The sequence below is a fragment of the Neomonachus schauinslandi genome, chromosome 6 (assembly GCF_002201575.2).
Source record: "Neomonachus schauinslandi chromosome 6, ASM220157v2, whole genome shotgun sequence".
In the NCBI taxonomy this organism is placed as follows: domain Eukaryota; kingdom Metazoa; phylum Chordata; class Mammalia; order Carnivora; family Phocidae; genus Neomonachus; species Neomonachus schauinslandi.
Genome location: NC_058408.1, coordinates 25,305,059 through 25,328,599, shown reverse-complemented (window position 1 = coordinate 25,328,599; position 23,541 = coordinate 25,305,059). Strand labels below are relative to the sequence as shown.

General features: G+C 55.7%; 1 protein-coding gene across 5 annotated transcripts in view; it reads left to right on the top strand.

The window, feature by feature from the left end:
• NFASC (neurofascin) overlaps window positions 1-17,393 on the top strand; it is a 67,599-nt gene extending 50,206 nt beyond the window's left edge. For 3 of the 5 annotated variants that reach the window (XM_044916319.1, XM_021686607.1, XM_021686608.1), the window contains 3 exons: window positions 11,712-11,843; window positions 13,898-13,967; window positions 17,125-17,393. In XM_044916319.1, the coding sequence (XP_044772254.1) occupies window positions 11,712-11,843; window positions 13,898-13,967; window positions 17,125-17,356 (434 nt within the window). In that variant the 3' untranslated portion in view covers window positions 17,357-17,393. Of the gene's footprint in view, window positions 1-3,465; window positions 3,583-4,856; window positions 5,010-11,711; window positions 11,844-13,897; window positions 13,968-17,124 lie in introns of all 5 variants that reach the window. The other 2 variants (XM_021686605.1, XM_044916318.1) reach the window with 1 other exon arrangement.
• Window positions 17,394-23,541: the final 6,148 nt, after the last annotated feature.

Here is a 23,541-nt window from a genome sequence, read left to right as displayed (position 1 = left end):
GTTGGCCGACACCTCCTGTTGTTTCCACCTGGAGAGCGCACAGGGATTCTCAGTCCGGGAGCCTGGGGGCACAGAGCACCCCCTAGGCGCTCTCCACCTTGGGTGGCCCTCAGTGGCTCCACAGCCGTGTTCTAGCCTCAGATCCTTGATGACAGAGGCCCACCCTCCTCAGGCAGGACCCCTGGGTCCCGGATGGGAGGGCTGCCTCCACCTCCATGCGGAGCAGCGGCTTGGGGCTGAGCACTCCGGAAGGGAGAGAGCGTGGGCAAGGGCAGGGGCCTGACCCTGGATAGTTGGCCTGAGAGGGCTTCCCGCCCCGGCCATGTCACTTCCAGCCCTGCAACATAGAGGAGAGGGGAGTGGTCGGCCCCGCCGGGCAGCTCTGTTCCCAGAGCCCTGCTCTTCCCTCACCCCTCTCCCAACAAAGCACATTTACAGCCCTCCCCCTTTTTTTTAAAGAAGAGCTTCCAGGAAAGAGCATTGCTAGGGAGACCCATAATGCCGGAGGGTGCTCTGTCCCTCTTCCCATTTGCATTCCCCACACCCCCAGATGCACACATGGAGGGAGAATCGCAGCCTTTCTCGGGGCCCCTGGTAAGAAATGATTCCAGGCTGGCCTGCTAAGCCCACAAAATGTGCTGTTCCTCCATCCTGCAGCCAGGCCAGGAAGCTCGGTTCTTCCAGGATGAGGACAACCCCTCAGGAATCCAGCCATACTTCTAAGAACCAAGCATCAAACACTCTTTCATTACCATCAAGGGGAGGGCCTCTAGCTTGCAGAGCCCACAGGCCAGCTGTAGAGTCAGCATGATGCAGCTGACAGGGCAGGCAGGAAGCACCCAGAACCCTCCGCCAGCAGCTGTAGGGTAGTAGGCCCCCACTGTGTCCTGGGCAAGTCCCTTTACCTTCCGGGGCCTCACTTCTCAGCACCTCAGTGAGGATGGAGGCTTGATGCACGTGTGAGTATCATCTTGAATTCAGTTACATGGAGATACATGAGCCCTAAGGGGACACATAACTGACACTGTGTTCTTCAAGCCTTGAAAACACCGATTTGCTTTAAAGATACAATATCTAGAATTTAAACAATATGGGCTTTAGGAAGACATTGGCTGAGGAGGAAGCCTGGCAGGCTATTAGAAGCTGCCACCAGTAGTTTGGTGATGGGTGTTCTTTGGGGCCACAGGGAGGCATCTTTACCTTATAACAGGGCTCTGTGTCCCCATGAATGCTGTGAGGTCACAGAGGAGATGCACAAAGGATGAAGAAGGGACTGGATCTTGCTCCCCAGCAGAGTTACTTGCCCTCTGGAGAGGTCGGCCTTGCTGCCACATAGGACTAACCCCATGGACTCTCACGTGCAACTTCTAACTGCCCAAGACACCATGGAGGACCTGCCCGTGCCCCTGAACTTATCCTTAGAGCCTGGGGACACCCCTCAAACGTCCTCACTTCCCTTAATGCAGCAGAGTGGCTCTGTCATCCATGATTTTTTAAATGATCGTTCATCTTTATCATGTCTTATGCCTTAGGACCACATTTCCTAAGTTTACTTTTTTCAGGGTGAAATGGGACTTTTTATTTGTCCTTAACTTGTTTCTTTCAGATTTCAAGGGATAACCCCTAATTCTCCCATTCCAGGACTCGGCAGAACAATCCATACTTCCTCTCACACTTTCTGTTCTTTATAGCAATTGATAGCCCTCCTTCCTGGTCTTTCTTTTTGAACATTTTCTTTAGCGGTCGATATCTAGGTCTCTCTACATGGCACTGCCTTCCCCCAGCTCTCACCTCTAAGTCTTTTGCTTCCCCATCACTTCACCTTTTCTAGCAGTGCCCCAATCTCCACTACCTTTGAGACCGTCAAATTTGGGTCAGTATTGTATTGGTGGACAAACTGTTTAAACCCAAATTCTCTGGCTATTTCCAGGCCCCAGAGCTGAGGAGGAAGAAGCTCAAGTTCCCAAATCATGAGTTCTCCTAGTTCATTCCCACTCGCAAGAACCATGAGATTCCAAGGAGCTGGGATTTGGGGTGGCTAAAAGCCACCAGTACAATGGAGACCCCAGGCAGATAAGTAAAGAAGCCTGTGTTCTGCCCTTCCCACAGAGAATGCCCCATGGCGCCATCAGTGGAGTCTCTTTCTTGGCCCCTCACCTAACATGAATCATATTCACCTGGGGCAACCGGCAACTGACAAGGTTGTAGTAGAGAAGGCACTTCTTTGAAGTGAAGACCAGGAGATCTTTTATCACTTCCCAGCCCTGCAGACTCAGTCACATGTCAAATAGATAATGAATAAATGCATCACCAACGTACTCTATTCATTTATTTTTGACAAGTGAGTTGGTGACAGTGCCCCCTTGAATGCTAATAAAATATACAGGAGCCACACTTGTAAAGTCTTTGAAATATAAGGCTTCATGCTAGTACTCCACTATTAAATCTTTGCTGGGAAATGGGGTAATCAGACTGCTGGGACTCGTGAAAAATGATTACGTTTGAAGATTAGTGCCACTCTCCTGTCCACAGGCTATGGTTTCAGACAGTGCCGTGGCTTTGATAAAGTAGCTCCCAGCTCGTAGGCACTAGATAATTAATGTCTTCCGTATTACATGGAGATCAAGCCTCAAAGACAATTTAGTGCTGAGAAGCCAAAAGAACTGGATTCTTCTGGTGTCTGAACCTTCGAGGGTGAGGGGTCAAGAAGGAGTTACCTTCTTTGGGTCCCACCTAGCCCAGGAGAGGGAGAAGAGGGGTTCATACCTCTCCTCTCTACTTGGGACCCTGGGGTTGTAGACCCCAAGTCCCCTCAGAGAGTCCAAGGCCATGTTCCACATAATCCAAGATCTTGCTGACCCAAGAAGGACCACAGGGACTCCAGAGACACCCGTCTGGGTTACTGTTCTCCTCCAGTGTCAGGAGCCCCGTAAAGCTCTCCAACGTTTGGTCCCGCCCTTCCTACACATCACGACTCTCGAGGGCCTTTGGAAGATCCCTCTCTCCTTCCTGTAGAATGTCTGTGGTTGAAGGGAACGAGGCTGGCACATCTCTCGCCCTCGGTCTGTATGCTGGCCAACGGGGCTTTCTCCGGGTTCCTTCCGCCGCCCCATTCCGATCCATGACAAGGGATCTAAAAAGGGAAAGAGCCCAGGTTCGAGCCCCCGGTGGCATAGGTCGAAACCCACTCTTTCGTTCCTGCCCCTACCTGTGTGGGCACACAGACCGTCTCCAGCTCTCCCGCACTCACAGGTCCTCCTGACTGCACCCGCTCGTACCTGGGTGGTGACCTCTGGCCTGGCCACCGAGGCTGCAGCCTGGAGCTCTGTCGGGCCCTGTGCACAGCCTCTTCTGAGTCCTCCCTTTCCGAGCTGCGCACGTATATATATGTGTGTGTGCACGTGTGTGTGTCTCCAGAGCTGCCTCCCTCCTCACCACTAACCCCTCTTCTAACCTGCCCACCAGCCCCCGACAGGCAGTCCATATGGAACGTCACGGTGCTCCCCAACAGTAAATGGGCCAACATCACCTGGAAGCACAATTTCGGGCCCGGAACTGACTTTGTGGTTGAGTACACCGACAGTAAGCATTGCTGAGCGGTGGGGGGGGGCGGTGGCAGCAGCTGTGGCGGGTAGTGTAGACGCCATTAGAGAGATCCTGCGAACTCCCCCAGGCTCCGAGGGGCCTGTTAGCCCGGCTTAATTATGACTTAATGAAATTGATACACGCTCCAGCAGCAGTGGGGTGGGAAGAGCAGCTGAGAGAGAAGGAAGAGGGCTTCTGAAGCTATTAGTGGAGGTCTAGGGTTGCATGTGCTGGGGAGGACCTGGGTTATGGGGCCCTGCGTCTGCTTCCTGCCCAGGATGAGGGTTCTGAAAGCACCACCACTCCCCGCCCCCCAGCCATGAGCCAAACCTCACTTCTGCCTGGAGTTCCTTAACTCACAATCCATGTTTCTGGTGTCTCCACTAGGCAGGCTAGGCCAGTTCAGACTTTTTTGAGTATAGCTGCGCTTTGCTCACAGAGGAATACCAGTGGCCTCCCATCCAAGGCACTGACCGGGGCCACTTTGTCGCAGAGAGCGGGTGGCTGGAGCTGAGCTGTTCACTCTTTATTGGATCTTAGGATCAAGGGTACATATTTATCAGACTGTAGAGTGTGGTCAAGATATCTGCCTTCTTTGAGGGAAGGGCCCTGCCCCTGAAGATTCAGACCCACTATGGTGTTATCCTTAGCAGTGAATGAAACCAGCTCACCCAGCCAGGAGATCCGCCTGGGTGAGCTCCCCAAAGATCTGTAAGGAAAGAGCAAAGCCGACTGTCAGTCCTCTGTGGTTGGAGGGGTTCACATCCATTGAATTGGCACCCCGATTTTGGTCCTTGCTATTGCAGCTTCCTGCAGCCACCTGTACCCCCCACCCCAGATGCCAGGATTCTGGCCTCTCCTGCTGTGTGAATCCTCCACACAGCGAGAAAAGACAGGTGAAACCAGGAGTGAGAGCCAAGAAGTGGAGTCCTGCCTCACCTCCATTCACCAGGAGGGATGCTGAGTGGCTCTCAGACCCTCACCGGGAAAGCTCCCACCCAGGAAGTAGGTCATAGTGTTTAGTGTTTAAGACTGTAGTGAGGAAAGAAAGCTTGGGGAGAGAGAAGAGCGCCCTTGGCAGGAAGGCTGCTGTGTGGGAGAGTCGGCACCGCATGGAAGGGCTGGTGGAGCTGTCCAGTGACCTCCTGGTCTGCGCAGCGGCCTGACCCTCCCCCCATGCTTCTGCCCTTGACCGGTGACCAGGAACCTAAGCACTGCCTCTCCAGCTCCTCGTGCCTGGCCCTAGGCTGACTGAGGTTTCTGTTCCCCAGGCAACCATACGAAAAAATCTGTCCCTGTTAAGGCCCAGGCCCAGCCTGTACAGCTGACAGACCTCTATCCCGGGATGACATACACGTTGCGCGTTTATTCCCGGGACAACGAGGGCATCAGCAGTACCGTCATCACCTTTATGACCAGTACAGGTGAGAGGGGGTCTGGCCTGGCCACCCCCTGCAAGCATGGGGCATTTCATTCCATTCTCAGCTTCCTGCTTGTCTCTCCTCCTTTGAAAGAAGACTCATCCCACCCATTCCCCACCTTGCATGGCGTGTCTCGGCTCTTATTGTACATCAGTCCACAGCTCCCAGGAAGCCAAGAGGAGCCAGAGTGCATGCACAGTGGCGAGGAAGCGCCCTTCTGACCCCGAGGCGTGCGTGGGGAGTTCGAAGGAAATAGGATTGTAGGCTGAGGATGGAGGAGGCGCCTGGCCCTCCTCGCTGTGCTTAAAACAAAAGGGCTTGGCACAGGTGCAAACTTGGGCCCTGTGTGTGGGTCTGGGGGCTGGAGGAGCACAGGGCAGCCTGCCCCGTGTGCACAGGACCTTGCTTCCTCACGTGGCATTAAGAGATAGGGCCATCCAAGGGTCTCGACCTAGAAATCTTCCCAGCATCGGCATGTATATCGTGCCTTGCCACTGTCATCTGTTAAAAAAATTCCAAAGTGTGTGACACGAGCTGTTGGGGGCTTTCTTTTGGCTTAATTTTTATCCCAAGTTTGCCATGGCTTCAAAGTAGTTGATCTTCATCGAGTTGGGGGAGAGGAGGAAGCTCTCCAGTAGGAGCAGAGTTCTGGCTCGAAAGGGACTTCAGCTGTCGCTAGAGAAGCAACCTCAGCGTGCCAAAGGAATAGGCCAGCAGGGGCTCTGGAAACAGGAGAAGGTCAGGTTGGGCAGGCAGCTTGGAGACTTGAGGGCACCTGCTCATGTGTTCGTGTGTATCTTCACAGTCGGCCAGGCAGGTGGCCATGCTAAGCCCTGGGGCCAAGGGCGAGTGTTGGGGAAAGAGCCAGAGAGAGAAAAGGACCAGTCCCTGCCCCCAGGATGTCCTGATCAGATGCGGGTTAGTAGACACACGCATAGAGAAAAAAACCACACAATGATTTATATGGCATTCTGAATGTTGACTGAAATATTCTTCGCTCTTCCTGCGCCTGGCCAGGCTCATCCTGGTAGGCTGCACCTTAAGAGTCACTACCCATCTGTATAAATGTCTCACTCCACCCCTTCTGGCCTGGTCCCTCCTGTCTGGATGTCCTGTCCTCGCCCCATGCCTCCACCTCTACTGCCCATGCCCAGGCTGTCGAGACGCAGGGAGTCTGAGAGTCCAGCTGCCTGCTTGAGGCCAGCCCAGCCAACTCAGGCAAGACATCTGAGCAAGTGGCCTGGCCAGCGTGGGAGCCAGGCAAGGGAACTGGACAGTTGATCGAGCAGAGCAGGTGGCTGGACTCTGTCTGACCCAGTCAGGATCCCAAGCTGTTGCTTATCGGTGCGTGCATTTGAGTTTGCTTCATTATCAACCTGAGTCCAGCACAGAGGCAGGAAGCACAGATAAGATCCCAGGCTAGAGCCCCCTCCTAGGGAATGCTACAAAAGCCAGGGCAGCCTACTTCCAGAATTTGACTTCTCCCAGCGCTAAGTCCTGGGGCTGTGAGTGAGGGGTGCGGAGAAAGAGCCAGAGAGGAAAGGACCAGGCCCTGCCCTCGGGGACATCCCAATCTGCTTCCCCATATAAAACATGCGGTACAGGGGAAAAAAAGAAAAGAAAAGAAAAATAAGACGACTGATAATACACTTCTGAACATTGACTCAGTGTCCTTTTCTCTTTTCCTGTGGTTGTTCGGAGACACTCTTCCTGATAGATTGCTTTCAGAGTGAGTGAGTTTTCCCAGATTCCTCTCCGTGCAAGCTGGGGTGAGCAGGTTTGCAACCCTAGCCCTGAGTACATATTGCTCATTGACATCGCTGGCTGGCTAGAAATTACTATGTGCAAACCACAGAGGGAAAGGAAATATTTTCACTTTCTGAAGTTTGTGTGTTTCTGGATTCTTTGAAAATGCACGCTGTGTATCCTGTGGGTGGACTCCCGAGCCAAGTTCACAAGATCCCCTAGGTCCCAGAGTCTCATCACAGCAAGAGTTTATGAGCATCTCTGGGTCCAACCCAGAGGTCATTTAGGTGACCACAGGCCATCACTTTAGTCCACAGACTCAAACATGCGGCAGTGGTTCAGGGGGGATATGGAAGAAAACCACTAGGGGTGCTAACCAGCTCCCTGACCCTCAGCGGGAAGATCCCACATGGAAAGTTAATCACCTCTTTGAAGCTTTTGAAGGCAAAGAGACCCAAGGGGCCACAAACACATAACTCTGGACTCCAGAGGCTCGCCAGCTCTTCTGTCCTGGGGTGGGCAGGATGGGGCCAAGCGGCAGCAGGGAGGTGCTGACGGTGGGCCAACAGGACAGACTGCGAACTGCCTCAGACCTCAGGAAAGCGGGAGGAGGGACATTAGGGGACCTCCCCGTAGTCAGCCTCTGTCGGTTGTGTTTGGAAGAATCCCACCATGGGGCACGGTGGTGATGCAGAGGCGTCAGATGGTGCCTCTAAGAGCAGCTAAGCCCAAATGCATCTGAAGGAAGTCCACCCCTGTTCTGCATGTTCATCTACCCTTATTTCTGAAATGCAATTCTCCTGCGGACTTTGAGTGACTGGCCTTTGAGTCATGAGAACTGCCTGCCTTGCACATGAATGGCCCATTTCTGAGCAGTGTTGCAGGCTGTGGTGTGTGGGAGGCACACAAAATATGGCCTCTGGTCGGGAGTAAGAGGCATTTGGACCTGAGTTTGCCGGGCCTTGTGGGCCGGAGGAGCGGGTGCTGTTCTGCTCCCCATTCCAGTGGAAGGTGGCGAGTGTAAATGCACCCCAGTCTTTGAATGTTGTCATTACTGTCTCCATTAGGAATCTTGAAACATGTTGAGCAGATCGATTAAGAATGATGTTGGCAGACAAATGTAATGCGCTTAAGCCTCACTGCAAGGCCTTCCGCCTCTCAGAGTCCACTCTGTCGGGTCACGTTGTGAGTGAGATCATCTTGTCCTAAATTGCTTTTGGTTCTTGAGAAACTAAGTCATTTTGTTGGAGTATTGTTGAGCTCACCTCACCCCAGATCCCACCTGGTTTGGGTTTAGGTTTTGGTTTTGGTTTTTATTGACATATCATTGACATACAACATTGTATTAGTTTCAGGTGTACAACATAATGATTTGATATATGTATATATTGCAAAGCCATGGCCATGAGAAGTTTAGTTAACAACCAGCACCACACGTAGTTACAAAACCCACTTGGATTTGAACAGCCTTCTGGGTCCAGAACATTCTTTGAACCTTTTTGGTAAGGACTGAAGGTAACATCTGAGCTTCAGGTGCTGTCAGGAATGGAGAGCTACATTCACTTTCCGGATTGCCCATATGGCCGCTCTCCCTGGGGTTGTGACTTCCTGTCCCAAGAGAAAGGGAGTCTCGGGGAGATGGCTTGTCAGGACATATCAGAACAAGCATCAGGAAGATGGTAGTGGAGAAAACAAACTGTTCTGCAGAAGGTGGGAACCACCATCCAAACTCAAGTTGTGGCGCATGGTCAAGCCAATCTCCCTGTGACCCCGGCAAGTATCCCAAATTAACCATATTGAATTAGGATTAAACTGATCTTTAATAAGTAGTCACTGCCTGCTTGCTATGTGACCAGCATCGTACTAAGCACTAGGGGGCCCAAAGACTCCCCTGTTCTCAAGCCTTTAATAGTATCATTAAAAATCCAGACCCAGGAAACAGAGCGATTGAATGTTACATTTCACGGAGTAAACGGGTAAAATCGGACTTCTGAGATTGGTGTGAGCTGGAGGAGTGGGAGATTCAGGAAGGAGGAGTGGAGTGTGGAGGTGGAGAGCAAGAAGGGCGGCAGGCCAGGCTCTCTTGGGCACGGAGGAGGGGGGGAGCTGCAGGGAGGGGACACGCAGAGCACCTGGAAGGCCAGGCATGATGGGAGGTGTCCTGAGAGCATAATGACATGATGTGCCATTGTATCCTTGGGACCTGATAGACCCGGGGTGAGGAGGGGACCCCTCTAGCCTGGAGCAATGGGGCAAATATGAAGGACACTGGAAGGAGAAAGGATAAGCCTTAGGGATGGCAGGAATGGGGAAGCCACTGGCGGGAGTGGAGAGCATCGAGGGGCAGGAAGACATGGGTTGAATTTCAAGCAGATGGACTATCCAAGGAGATGTTAGGTTGTTGGCTGGGAACACTGGGCTTACAGCTGCGGACGTGGCTGGAGGGACAATGCGAGATGAGTAAAGGGATTGCTGGTTGGAAAGTCAGGCCTGGAGGACAGGGGAAGGTAGGAGCCAAGGAGGTAGAGGCAGGTTTGGGAAAGACCCACTCCATGGTGGTAGTTGCTGAGTAGAGAGAGGCTTGAGGTTGGCCTGACGGGATTGGAGGAAGGAGTTGATGGGACCCGGAGACCATGGAAGATGAAGGAGTTCACCTAGAAAAGGACAGTGCCTGAGCTAGAGCTGAAAAGTCTGGTGGGTTCCTCCAGGGTTTTTGTTTTAAGATCCAGGAAGCTTCAATGTGTTTAATAGCAGGAGGGAGGAGAAAGCAAAGAGGAAGACTCTGGAGGGTGTGAGATCCTTCTAGGACTGAGCCCCCCTAGGAGCGGCGAGCTGCTGCCACTGCTCTGGAGGCAGGGACAGCTGTGGAGGCTGTGAGGTTTCAGCGGTCACACTGATGTCGCCGGCATGGGGAAAGGATGGCGTGGAGCAGCATGAGAGGGAGCAACAGTTTGGGGGTCAGGTAGAGGGGAGCGGAGGGATTGCGAGGCAGCAGCAGAGGTCCAGTTGAGGTGCACATAGCTTACCAGCTCTGTGACCTTGAGCAAATCACATAAACTCTCTGTGCCTCAGTTGTCTCATCTGTAAAATGGGGATGATAAAGCCTTCCGGCTTCCGGCTGAGAACGAGTGCTAGGAGAAAGAGGAATGAGAGCCCTCAGAGGGTGGCTGGTTGGGGGAGAGGGCTTTGGCTTTAGCTGAGAAGGTCTGGGGAGGGGGGCGGGACGTTGACTGAGGCGGCCATCTGAAGGAAGAGCTGCACATGTAAAGGCCTGAGGTAGGGCCGTGGGCGGCCAGTGTGGCTGGAGGAGAGAGGGAGGGAGACAGGCCTAGAGAAGTGTCCGGGGCCAGCTCGGGTGGGGCCTGCCAGGACAGGATAGGAAGGTAGGTGTTTCCCCAGTAGCAGTGGGCAGCATTGGAGGGTTGGAGCGAGGAAGTAATTTGCTCGTATGTGGGGTTCTGGGAGGATCTCTGTGACACTGTCCAGGGAACGGCCTGCAGGAGCAGGAGTGGGGGGGGCATGGGATTCCTCCCACAACATCCACAGATCGGGTGAGCACAACCAGGGCAGAGAGCACGAAAGCCTTTGCTCATCAGTCTTCCCCATTTGTCCAGACCCTTCCTGGTGCCGTGCCCTTGCCTAGGTACAGAGAAGGCTATAAAGACAGTTTCTCTGTCCAAGAAGAGCAAAGGGTAAGATTGCACCCAGACACCTGCCCCACAAGAGGGCATGGGATAAAGACCCTGGGGCACGAGGGCTCTGGGTCACCCCTCAAGTTCCTTGTGCTCCCCTCAACCCCGGGAGGAGGCCCCGTGCTTGGCTTGGGCTGTGTGGGCTCTCTGGGACCCTGCTGTCGACTGGCACTCTGAGATGCCCCTTGGCGCACTCGGAGGGCTCCGGGGTTACTTTGGGTCTGCTCAGGGTGGCTTGGATCCTGCCTCTCCTCCCAAGTCTTGGTTCCCATGGCAGACTGGGTTTCAAGAGTGGGTGCTTGTGTTCTCTAGTCCATAGAAAGAAGAGTGAGGGGGTCCTGCCCACTCCACACCCCTTCCCAAACCCTAATGCCAACCATTGGGACATCCAGGACACCGTCAGATGGCAGCTGAGCTCTTGTCCTCTAGGCCCACTCACATGCCCCTTGAATTGTGAAGGGGTCTGCTCAGGGTGAGACATGTCTTCATGCGCTCCCTGCGGGGCTAGGGAGGGACTCACAGTCACAGGGGCGGGGGGTCTCCATGCGTGAAAGTGGTCTGAAGTGGCATGGGGTGCGCTGAAGGCCTGGCCCCAGCCCATCTGGGGGTACCCGTGCAGGGACTGTCTCTGCTGTAAGGGAGCACACAATCCAGTTGGGGAAATGTGAGAAAGCACACGGCATTCTGGAACAACACCCTGCCCAGGACCCACGGCCAGGAGACCTGGTTGGTTTCAGGGCCATATTGGTGGGAAAGGTTGCTTTTCAGAGCCTGTGCAGGCCTGTGAAGGTGTTCTTAGAACAGGTTTTTGCAATGTAACCATGGCCCCCATTCCCTGATGGGTAGCAGAGTCCCATTTCCTCACCCCAGGCTCACTGATGGGGAACTGTACCTCCAGGGCCAATCCCTGGCCTTCCCTCCATCCCCACCAGGCTGTGACCAGCCGTCTGGTTTGCAAGAATGCCATGCCCCATCCTTAGGAAACTTCCCCTTCCTAAAGGACCTGTTCAGCCTTCTGCTGCTTATTCTGCTCCCTATATCCCTTTCCTGTGCCTCTTTTCTGACCTCTGGAACTTGGCTCTTTAATTATTTTCTCTTTGTCCCTGTAGCGGGGTGGTTCGGGCCAGAGGGCTGCTAGGTAGTAGCATAAGGCTCAAGGAGGAACATCGACATGAAATAGCCATTCTTCCCCCCACGTCTCCCTCCTCACCTCTGCCCATGGGAAATCACTTGTGTGTTTGCTTCTGGCCCTCCCCCCCCCCCCCAGCTTACACCAACAACCAGGCAGACATCGCCACCCAGGGCTGGTTCATTGGGCTCATGTGTGCCATCGCCCTCCTGGTGCTGATCCTGCTCATCGTCTGTTTCATCAAGAGGAGTCGAGGTGGCAAGTACCCAGGTAGGATGTATGGGAGGAATGGGCTTGGGGGAATGGGGCCGGCAAGCTTTCCTGGGAGCCACCAGGACCCTGACCAGATCCAGGGGGCTCAGTTCTCCCAGCGAGCCTAACCCTTGCCAAGCTTGGACATAGAGTCCTCTCGCCTGGTCCGTGCATCTCAGAGCTGCCAGAAAGCACTTGAGTTAATTAAGTTTGTCCGAGGTGGGTGGATGAAACGGTCCAGGCAGCTCCAAAGAGGGGATAGAAGGAACCCTGGCTCCTATTAAGAATGACCTTCCCTCCCCTTGACTCACCGGCCGTCTGCTCAGTAAATTGGCTTTTTTCAGCCTGAATCTCATTAGGATCCTGTGTCCTAAGGAAGGAGGAAGGAAGAAAGGCATTTTCTCTAACCATGAGAGAGAACAGAGAGGGGAGGGTCTGGATGGAAGAAGCACGCCCATGAGAGAGGCTCTCGGTGACTGGGCTGTAATGACAGATCCTCCAGCAGAGGGTCAGGAGCTCCTGCTTGAAGAGCAGGCAGAGGTTGAGGGGTGGCTTGCATTGGTACAGACCCCATCGGGAAAGAGCTTTGGACTTCCCTAGCATCCCAAAGAGCCGTTGCTCTTCTGGGGGCCTCAAGATCCACCAGCCCAGACAGACCAAGGTCAAGGACAAGGACCTCTGGCATTCTTGCTTCTGGAAATATTGATTGTTTTTTCAAACAGGGGCAACAAAGCCATCTGTCTGGGATGGGGTGAGTAGAATGACAGGGGACAGGATAATGGATGACCCAGTGAGAGAAAATCCTGCTGGGCTGCAGAATGAAATTGCTCCCTGCCCCCCAAAACCCCATTGCCAAGCACAGGCCGTGCTCCCCAAATGCCTCCTCTCTCTGCCTCTAAACAAGACCTCCTCCAGGGTCCCCCTAAGACTCAACTCAGAGAGAAGATTCTCTTTCATTTCCTCTCCCCACCTCCCCCCCGCCGCATACCCTCAGACCCTAGGATTCTAAAGAGTTCTGCCTCTGCTTTAAGTGAGGGAGATGTCTGTGAGGGAGGGCAGGAAATTATAATTCTTTATTGGCGAATGACGTTTTCTTTCACTTTGTTGTGCTGTGTTGGGATTGTTTTTCTCCTGTAAAAGAGAAAGCCAGAGTCAGGGAGAACAACCTTACTGAGCTCACCCCCAACTCATCAGATAAGCTTGGAGGCTTCCTTTGCCCATTTAGACAGTGTCCTTTTCCAGAAAGTTCTTCTCACAGCTTACCTCCTTCCCTCCAGCTGCAAGGTAAGGCCCTGGTCCGCTGGAAAGATGAGCAAACCATGAGGCCTGGGCTCTAGACTTTACGCTAAACTTTAGTCAGTCACTAATGAGTTCTGGGATATGTTCTTCACCTCTGAAGGGCTCAGTTTCCCTCTCCTAAAATGGGGGAGATTATCCTGCCCTATACCTCAGGAAGGATACATAGTCACTCGCGTAAGTGTCCCTGTGTGCCGGGCTCTGTGCTGGGTGCGAAGGACATGAGAAGGAGGGATGGTCTCTCCCTCAAGACACTGCAGTTGGCACAGCGGGAAGATCACAGCCCAGGAGACAGGCCTGGGATGGGTGTGTGCAAACCACAGAGCAGGTGTGGGAGAAGGGAGTCCCACACACTAGTGAGGTCACAGACACGAGAGCATTTTCCAGCCCGAAAGTGCGTACGGAGTGCCCCCTCCGCTCAGGGCACTCTGTAGGGGCTTTTACAACCGTGCACAAATTACCCTGCAGAGCAGAATAGGAAAGGTGCCAAAGAAAGGATCACATCCATTCGGTGTTTGGGGGCAACCCCGTGGAGAGGTGGCGGGGGACCTTGTGGGAGGAGGTTTCAGTTGTCAACGGAGATGTGTGGAAACGCCGGGGTTGAGGAGGAGGCGGGGGCGTCAACTTGACAGCTGGTTAAGTGCAGGAAGCAAGAACGAGGGAGGCATCGATGGTGCCTCGTTGAAAGGGAGAGTGTCACTAACTCTACAGTCGGGGTCCTGTGGAGCAGGGACATAATCGCTGTGTCTGTGTCTTTGCTTCTCTTATCGGCCAAGTGCGAGAAAAGAAGGATGTTCCCCTGGGCCCCGAAGATCCCAAGGAAGAGGACGGCTCCTTTGACTACAGGTGGGTGATCTGTTTGGCTCCTGGTCCCCACCCCCCCCCATCCATCCTGCCGTCACCTCTGCCTCTCCAACAGCCTCTGCTTGTGCTGAGTGGGCTGGACGAGGCTGCCTCCCCACAGGGAGGACACGGCCCTGCACACTCACATGGATTTGAGGGACACTGTTCCATTCATTCAACCGCACAGCTCCAATTTACTGAGCTCCTTCGATGTGTGTTTCCATCTCTTTCCTCTGAAAGCAGATGCTGGTAACGCCGTGGCCATGAAATGAGCTGTCGGCTTCCTCTCTGCCCACCCCGCACCCTAACCCTGAAGACAGGGACCTGGGGAAGCTGTATTGTCTTGAAACCTCAACTTAGTGAGGGATGAGGGGCAGGGGTGGGGGGTTCTAGATCTTTTCCTCATGAACTTGAATGATATCTCTGGGCCCTAGCCCAGAGCAAGTCTTGGAGAAGCATCTGGTCGGGGCCTGTCCCAAATCAGAGCACTGAGGCCCAGACAGGGAAGTGACCTGCCCAGGAACCCCACCCATACTTGCTGCCCAGCGAGCTGGTGGCAGAGCTGGAGAAACCAGGGCCTGACTCCCAGCGGGGCAACATCACGATCCATCCCTCTCAGATCTGGACGGGCCTTTGTGGCTGGCGTGAGAGAGACAGATTACACAGTTGTAATCTCCATTTTGATGGCAAGTGTATCCTGAGTTAAGGAATCATTCGGGGTGGGTCACAGAGGCCTCATTCCCAGACTAAGGCGGGCGGGAGGAGATGCTCTGATCAGAACCCTACTTCCCCACCCCCCACCCTGTTTACTCTCTGGGGCGAGATCACCCCGTCTTCCCCCGACCTCTCCTTATCCTACCCTCAGCCTCCACCACTCCACTCATCAGCAGCCTGGCAGGCAGACGCTGCCCAGAGCCACTGCCCAGCCAGGAGCCTATCTGGAGACTTATGTATCAAATCCGTCCGCCCAGTCCCGACATCTCCAAAGGCCTCCTAAAACGGCAAGCAGGAGAGGCCCCTCCCCTGACTGTCCTCAGCACCCCTGGCAGGGCCCGTCTTCCCCAGGGGCTGAGCCCTATTTCCTTCCTGGCCACCAGTTCCAAAGAACATGGGGCTTTCCCTTCCCCAGGCCCTCAGTGCAACCTGGCCCCCTGTGCTCTGAGAAGCTGCTCCCTCAGGCACCTCTCCTCCCCCAGGCACGGAAGCTGTTGGGCAAAAATATCTGCCTTCTCCCCACCCACTCCCCTGTCCCACCCACACTGAGGCTGGATATACATACACAGGAGCATGCACGGGCCCACACACCGCGGACGCACACGCACACGCGCACACACACCCGCCTCGGTTTTGGCTCGGCAGCGAAGCACCTCTCTGGTGGGTCTCTCTGCTTCTCTCTCCCTCATCTGCCCACCTGTGTCTCCAGGGTCTCTCGGGAGATGGGCTGACAGGTGACTAGACCAGGGACCCCCTACTCCTTCTGGTTCCTTTCAAGCTTCCCTTAGAAGAGGTCTGTTCTTTTTTTTTAAAGATTTTATTTATTCATTCATGAGAGACAGAGAGAGAGAGAGAGAGAGGCAGAGGGAGAAGCAGGCTCCCAAGGAGCAGGGAGCCCGATGCGGGACTCGATCCCAGGACCCTGGGATCATGACCTGAGCCGAAGGCAGACGCTTAACCATCTGAGCCACCCAGGCGCCCAGAAGAGGTCTGTTCTTTCCAGATCTAGATCCTCTTTCTCTGTAAAAACCTGACACACTCGAGACGCTCCCTCTGCCCAAGCTGGGCCATTCCTGTCCAGTGGCTGCATTTGGCTTAGGTACCTGGAATCCCCTAGAATCACACAGACACAATCCTCATGCTCCTGGGAGGGAGTGTGTGTAAAAAAGACCCGTGAGTAGGACCAGGACCAGCAAGAAGCTGCTAATTTTCCAAACGTGAGCCCCACTCTCCATACAGACTCAGTGCAGCCCTGCAGACCCGCCGCCTCCCCGTAGCCCTGCCTTCAGAGAACAGGCCGAGGTAATGGGGCGCAAGAGGGAGGGCTCATAGCTTTGCGTGGACTGACGCCCCCTCGGGCTCGGGCTCCAGGTCCTCCCCTGCTAGCTCTCTGCCCAGCACCAGTGTTGGAAGCCACCATGCGTTGCCCCCTCTAATGGCAACTCGGCCGGCTGTTTCCACATCCCCCCGCTCACACACACACCCAGGAAGGACTAAGTGCGGCCTGGGGGCCAGGGAGGGGACATTATGTGTCTGCCACGCCTGGCACCGTGGTGGCCACGCCGGCTGGGACCCAGACTCCCACTGCCTCCCGGCTGCCTCCTGCCTGGGGGCCGTCTCCCCTCTGAAATGGGGCCAGCAGCACCTGGCCCCCCCTCGGAGCCCAAGGGCAGGACCTGGGGGCCTCCGAGGAGGCTGGGCAGGGTCGCCAGAGCCTTGCTGAGCTTTGTCCCCGGGTGCTGGCCTCGCACTCCTGTGTGTGCCCCTCCGCTCGTCCCACCCTCTTTCACTCGAGGCCCCAGCAACAGCATCTGCTCGTCGGTAAACCAGAGAGCAGACAGAACCCACACCACGTGAGGAGGGGAGAGGCAGGGGAGAGGTTTGTTTCCCCGTGGCCCAGACCCGTTGCTTTTAGTCAAGGGCAGAGCCTTTCGAGACAGGGCCACCCAGATCACAAAGAGTCAAAGCAAGTTCAGCCCCTCTTGATGGAGAGACTAAGGCCCAGGGAGAAGAAAGTCTTTCCCAAGACCCCAGAACCACACAGTGACGCATGCAGCTCTAGCCCCCCAGCTCCTTGGCCCACCCCATCCTGCCTCGTCTTACAGCAGCTGGCTCTCCTCACTGTGGGGTGGCTGTCTCTGCCTCATGACAGGGACCCCAGCCCAGGAGTCCGGAAGAGTGGCCTCCAGGCCCAGCTCTGCACCACCTTGCCACCTCACCTGGGAGAAGACGGTCCTCTCCGGGCCTCGGGTTCCCTTCTGTAACCCAGCCGGACAGGGGAGGCCTGGGGGCTGGGGGCACTGACTGGTGACCTCTGAGGTCCTCCCCTCTCTGAGCTGCAGAGCACATATGCCTGGTGAGAGACCAGCAGCCTGGTGCTACCCCGCCTGGGTTTAAGCACCACTGGACTGGGCCAGACCCTGATTCTCTGTCTCTCTCTGGCCAGTGACGAGGACAACAAGCCCCTGCAGGGCAGCCAGACGTCCCTGGATGGCACCATCAAGCAGCAGGAGAGTGACGATAGCCTGGTGGACTATGGCGAGGGTGGCGAGGGGCAGTTCAACGAGGACGGGTCCTTCATCGGCCAGTACACGGTCAAAAAGGACAAGGAGGAGACAGAGGGCAATGAAAGCTCAGAGGCCACGTCGCCTGTCAACGCCATCTATTCTCTGGCCTAATGGAGCCCTCCCCCCCCAACCCAGGGCACAGCCACTACTTTGCAAGTGGGAGGAGGGGAGAGGGGCAGATGAAGCCACTGCAGACCTACCACACAGCCACCACCACCTTCAGGGACAAGGAAGGGTACAACAAGGGGGTCTGCCAAGCTGTGAGGACCAGTGACCACCCAGCCAACCCCAACCCCCTCCCGATGACCCCCCCTGCACCCCTGGGGTGCCACCATGTGGAAGAGCTAGAGTCCAGGCTAAGCTCAGCTGGAGGGAACCCAGCCCTTTGCTCAGCCTCATGGCCACCTTGAGCCTTCCACCCCCACTGCCCGCCCTTGACCTCAGCGCACACACCAGTTTCTGTTGGTTATGGCCCTTCATGTTGTCTTTATTTTTGCTTTGTGCAACTTCCCCATCCAGACCTAGCATCTCCATTTTCTTTTCCTTTCAAAGAAATGTCCCTGGACAAAGAAAGAATAGGTGGATTCTCCCCCAGATAGGCAAAAGGATTGACCTGTAAAAGAACATCGAGAAAAGCTGTCGTATTCACACCGCCACCTGGCCAATGTATTTCCGAAGGATGCCTTTCTCGCCAGATGCCTCCCCGGGCCCCCAACCCATGCGCCTTGGCCTTGTCAGTTGCTGAGCTGGGCTTGGCTCTTTTCTGGAAAATGACAGTATTTTTGGCAGGGAGAGAGTGGGCAGGCCTGCTTGCCTCGCTCTGGTTCAGTCGGGGGGTGGGCTTACCTCTTGCTCCTTGCTCTCACCCTGCCCCTTCCTCCAGAGTGTCCCAGACAAGAGCTGCGCCAGCTCTGAAGGAGTCTGAGGAACAGGAGCGGCCATGGATGGGAAGAGCTTTGACACCCGTGGCCGAGTACCTCAAGCAGAAGAAAACCGGGCATCTGGTCCCTGGGGAGCTGTGCTCACCTCAGGAGAGAAGGAAAGGGCTGGGTTTGGACTTCCTTCCTCCCCATCAATGAAACCCAGGATGTGGGAGAGAGGACCATGCCCCCTGCCTGCAGGGGAGAGGGTGCCCCCTACCTGGTCAGGGATCTCCGCTGCTGCCCTCACGGAGATGGAACCAGGCAATGCAGAAGCTTTGCTGGTGTGTTTGGGGGTGTAACTTGCTGCTCCCCCTCTTGTCTCTAGCAGAGAGCATCTCCTCGGTCAATTCTGTAAGACACTGAAAGTGGTGTTTTACACCGTGCCACCACCCCACCCCACCCCCCGCCCCGAGATCGAACCAGCGTGTCCTCTCCTTGGGGTATTTACATATCAGGAGAGCCCGTGGGAACACCACGCTGACCGCCGGAGAGCCTGGCCTGAGGACCCCGCGCCCTCCGGATGCCTTAGGCAGCTCTGATCTGGCCCTGCAGCTCCCAGGTTCCCAGCCCCTGCCCGCAAGCCTCGAAGCCTCCAGCCATGTCTGTCTCGAGAGTGGGGCGGCCCCTGCAAATGTCACCGCAGAACGAGAGCAACCACTCGACGCGTGCCCTGCATCCCGTTGCCCCCGCCGGAGACCCTGGCCGACTCCAGTTCTCTGAGACCGAAGGCGCGGCCTTCATCCTCCCCACCTAATCCGTTTCTGAAACCAAAGGTACCTAGCCTCAGAGAGAGATCTTGAGCCTGAGAGCAAGCCGGTGGCTGTCGCTGCAGCTAGAGTCCGTTTCGGGAGGGTGAAGCTGACCCCTAGCGATGGCCTGCCTCTGGCACAGCCTCTAATTCGAGCCTCCAGCTGCTTGCGGGGCGGCCTGGGCAGGAACGGGGCTGTGTCCTTCAGAGGCTCGATTAAAGCATCGTTTGCCACACGTTTTAAACCACAAAGGTATTAGCAATGCTTGCATCACTTAGTAATCAGTCATTTGAAGGTCAAGCCCGTAGACACATGTACTCTGTCTGCAGGTAAGAAACCATAGCCCAGAGCTGAGCCAATTATGTTGTTTGAACCTGAGAGCAAGTAACGGGCCTTTGGCCCCAGCCGTGGCCAGCCTTGTGGCCCAGAAGCCCGAGGGGCAGCTCTCTCATGGTGAAAGGAGACAGGGTGAATAATGGGGGGCTAGGAGTGAGCTCAGGGGTCCCCTCCCCTGGCTTTCCTCTGACGCCTGCCTGCATACAGCGGGGCATTCCTGCACCCAAGCCCAGCGTCCCTCAAGGGACTGTCAGGGAAGTGTGCCTGTGCACTGAATTAAAGGACCAGCCTTTCCAGAAAACACTCTGGATCGGAGCAGAGCAGTCTTGGGCCCCTCACTCCATGGGACACCCCGCACACTAGTGGGCTCAGTGTACCGCAGACAGGCTCGTAGGGTGAGGGGACCGTGCGCTGTCACAGCGCCAGTCCGCCTGCCGCGCAGCCAAGGACCGCAGAAGGGCTTCTGCCTGCGCGGGGTCTGGAGGAGAGCGGGTCCCTCAGCCCGGCCACTCCTCGTGTGTGTCCTGCCGGCTCTGAGCCACAGCTGCCCTCGGCAGCCACAAGGAGAGGCGCTGCCCGCGCCACCACACCGCCCACCCCTGGCAGATGGGCGCCAGCCTGAGCCTGGAGAAGCAGTCTTCCACAAGCAGAGATGCTTAGAGAGGTGTGTGGCTGGCAGGGTTCGGGAGCAGCCCTTCCAGGAAGAGGATGTCCGTTTTCCATGGGCCCGTGCCAGAGCCGAGCCCGCGTAGCCGGAAAGCAGTAGTGGCCCACACCGCCTGGCCAGCTGGGGCGCCCAAGCAGCCCCCCGAAAACCTACCAACCATGGAGCCAGGAGACGGGACACCACTGGCGCTTCCGCCTGCCTGGCTGTTGGTGGGGGGCATCTTGCAGCGACCCCAGAAGCCCCTTGCCTGTGCTGCGGGCCCAGCTGCTGTGCTCGGCCGCCAGGCTGTGGGCTCAGGAGACACTCCTGAACTTCTAGAGTGAGCCAGGCTCGGAGCCATAGTCATGCGTGGCCCCTGCCCTCCCAGGGCTCACAGGCCTGGGGCTGAGGCTCAGGACAGAGAGGGCATTGGTTGGGAGCACCCTGAGTGCTTAAGCCACCGATGGCTCCAGGCTCAAAGGGAGACACTTCGGGGAGAGCACATGGTCCACAAGGCTGAGCAAGATGGAGCGGTCAGAGCCTGCAGGGTGGGGTCGAGGACAAGTACTGCTTCCTGAGCCTCTTTGCTCTGCCCCTTGGGGCAAGTTGCTTAACTTGTCTATATGTTGGTGCCCCCGTCTCCCCTATGTCATCCATCCTTTGAATACCTCTCCCCACAGAGGGGCAGGGGCCCACCTGAAGGAGCAGGAAGGCCAGCGTGTAAGGAGTAGAGCGCTGCGGGGCCAGGGGACAGCTGCCACCCACCTTGCCTGGCTTTTGGTGGAGGGGACCCATCTTTCCTTACCTTGCTATTGAAGAGATGGTTGAGGTTCGGTTGAGGGGAAAACCAGACTAGCTCTTTCCCTTGTCCATTGCCTTTGCCCTGGGAGGTGGGAGGCATCTGGTCCACCCCTTTCTGGCAAGTCCCAAGGTCTGGAGACGTGTCCACCTGTCCAAGAGGCAGCGCGTGCCAACACTGCTCACCCTGCAAGGGGTATCTGTAACCTTGGCCAGATACTGCGTCCACAGCTTTCCCCAACACGGCCTTCGGGAAGGGCTGAGGACACATGTGGGTTTTCCAGCTAAGGGGCTGCCTCCCCCGCCCACACCCAGCACCCACGCACGGGCCGACCCACACAGTAGGGCAGCACTTTCAGGGGCAACAGTACTGATTATGACATCTTAGGGTGAGTTCACACCCCGACCCGCTTGAGACGAGATGTGAAGGGCTGCCTGGGGTGCAGTGTGCAGCTCAGGACAAGGGGGAAGAGGCTGCCCAGGTTGGACCCCATTTGAGGGATTCCCGCCAGCAGAGCTGAGAGGGAAAGTCTGATCCGAAGGAGAGGGAAGCTTCCCCGGGAACAGCCCAGGGCAGAGGTTCTTTAAGGGTCATGGGGCCCTTTGCAGGATCCGAGCCAAGCCACAGAGAGTCACAGAGAGCCCATGGGACTGTGGGGATTTAAAACACTTTGCCTCAGTCTTAGCAAAGCTGCTTCGCTAACACTGAGGCGGGGAGGCTCCCCCGGCTCTCAGGGGGTGGGCAGCAGGTTCCTCGGATGCTGGCACAGGGCGTGCTCCCCATTCGTGACACCTTGGTCACCACTCCTACAGCCCCTGCCAAACACACACACGTCTGCTAGGAAGAAATCACCCGGCGGATCCTGGTTGAGCTTCGCATGGTGGCTTAGGAGTAGCATGTAGGAGGTCGCTGATTTAAAAAAAAAAAAAAAATCGGAGGAGACGAATGAAACAAACTTGAAATGCCAGGAGGAGACAGTGCCCCAGGCAGAGCCAACTCTGGGCAGTCCCGTCCCCTAAACCAGGCAGGGACCAGCCCTTGGGAGTTCGAACCAACGTTGCTGCTGTTGCCAGCCGGCCCAGCCCAAGCCCGGGCAGCGCCCTGCCTTCTCCCCCCTGTTGAGAACAGCCTTCCCGAGACAGGTTCAGAGAAGGATCAGAGGGACAGGACAACCACCCAGGGAAGCCACGAGACCCCACCGAGCAGTGTCTTGCGCCACACGCCCACCCAGCGCACCTCTATCAACATAGTATTAAACAGAAGTCCTGTGATGCTAAGGCTGGAAACGAGCTCAGTCCCAGGGTGCGTCGCTTTGGATAGCCTCAGACTGCAGCACGCGGAGGAATCACAGAGCTGATCTCATGGACAGGACTCTTCGTGCAGACGAGGACACTAAAATCCACGGAGGGGAAGGGACTTCCCTGAGGTCCCTCGGCTGGTAAATCAGGGTGAGGGGAGGGCTTGAACCCGGGCCTCCGAGTCCTTGTCTAGGGTTCTCCACCTGCCCCCAGGGGCCTCCTTGGAAATAGAGGTGTAACTTCACATCTGTCTGTACCTCTTATCACTTCTCCCCCATCCTCCGTACGCCTCCCAAAATGAAAGACACAAAGAATTTCTTTGAGGCCAAGACCAGGCCGTCTGCGGCAGCCCACGGGGAAGCCAGCCTCGCAGGGCAGACCCGGGCCAGGAGAGAGTGATGAGCTGACTGGTGTTTGTCACTGTGAAGTCTCGACTGTACTCTGGAGTGGCGTCTCTTGTTTCGTGATACTTGGGACCCCCAGCAGTCTGCGTCCCTTGGGCCCTCGGCCGTGGAGGCTCGGCCACCCCGGGGCTCACTGGGCTGGAGTTCAGCACACATGAAGAGTTCAGTGAAGCAATAAACACAAAAATCTGGGAGAAGAAATCCAGAATTTTGTGCCCTACTCTGTTACTTTTTCAAAAACGATGCCAATCGGATGACCCTGCCCGTTTTTTTGTTTGTTTGTTTGTTTTTGATCCCCCCAATTGGACATCCTCAGTCAGTGTTGTCCCTCTGCCCAGCTCCCAGCTCTTTGCCACCTTCACCCTCCTCCTGGGCTGAGCATCAGTCGCCTGTGACGTGGCCGCCTTCTGTCCCGGTCCCACCTCCAGCCCACCCTGGCCCAAGAGGACCTCCCGCCCTGCCTCCCCCCCGCCAGCACCCCTTTCCCCCACACACACACCGTGCCGCCTTGTTTCTTCCGGGGGGGGTATTTTTTCCCCGACGTCTCCATGCCTCCCCGCACACCCACACACCTACAGAGTGGTCTGATCTTTTTTCCATTGGTTAAAGATTTAACTCTCCATGGCAGACCTTGTTTTAACCCGTCTCACATCATGTTCTTTCCTCTTTGCAAGTTATTTTGCACTAACCAACGTTGTCAGCGACAGATGCAGATCTGAGGGTGTCACGCACGACCTTCAGCAGGGAAGACTTCCGGGCCGCGGAGGACCATCTAATACATGGACTTATAAACTGACTGCATGAGCAATGAAAAGGCCAAATTATTCAGAATTTTTTTTTTTTTGGAATCACTGTAAAAAAAAAAACAACTGATTTCTTTTGTATAGAGAACACTAAACGTATAATAAAAGTTGTTCAAAATGGACTCTGGCCAAGTGATTTGTTCATTTTCTTTAGTTAACGGGAAGAGGGAGAGGGGTGTTGGGATTGAAAACAGAGAGGGTCAAAAAGGATTTCTCCGGGGCACCAGACAGCGCATACTTTGGGGATTCTGCAAGGCCCATCGTGAAGTTGGTCTTATCCTGGAAGCCTCGTTGGCACAATTTGTGTTCTGACCGTACAGTGACTGATATGTGTGCAG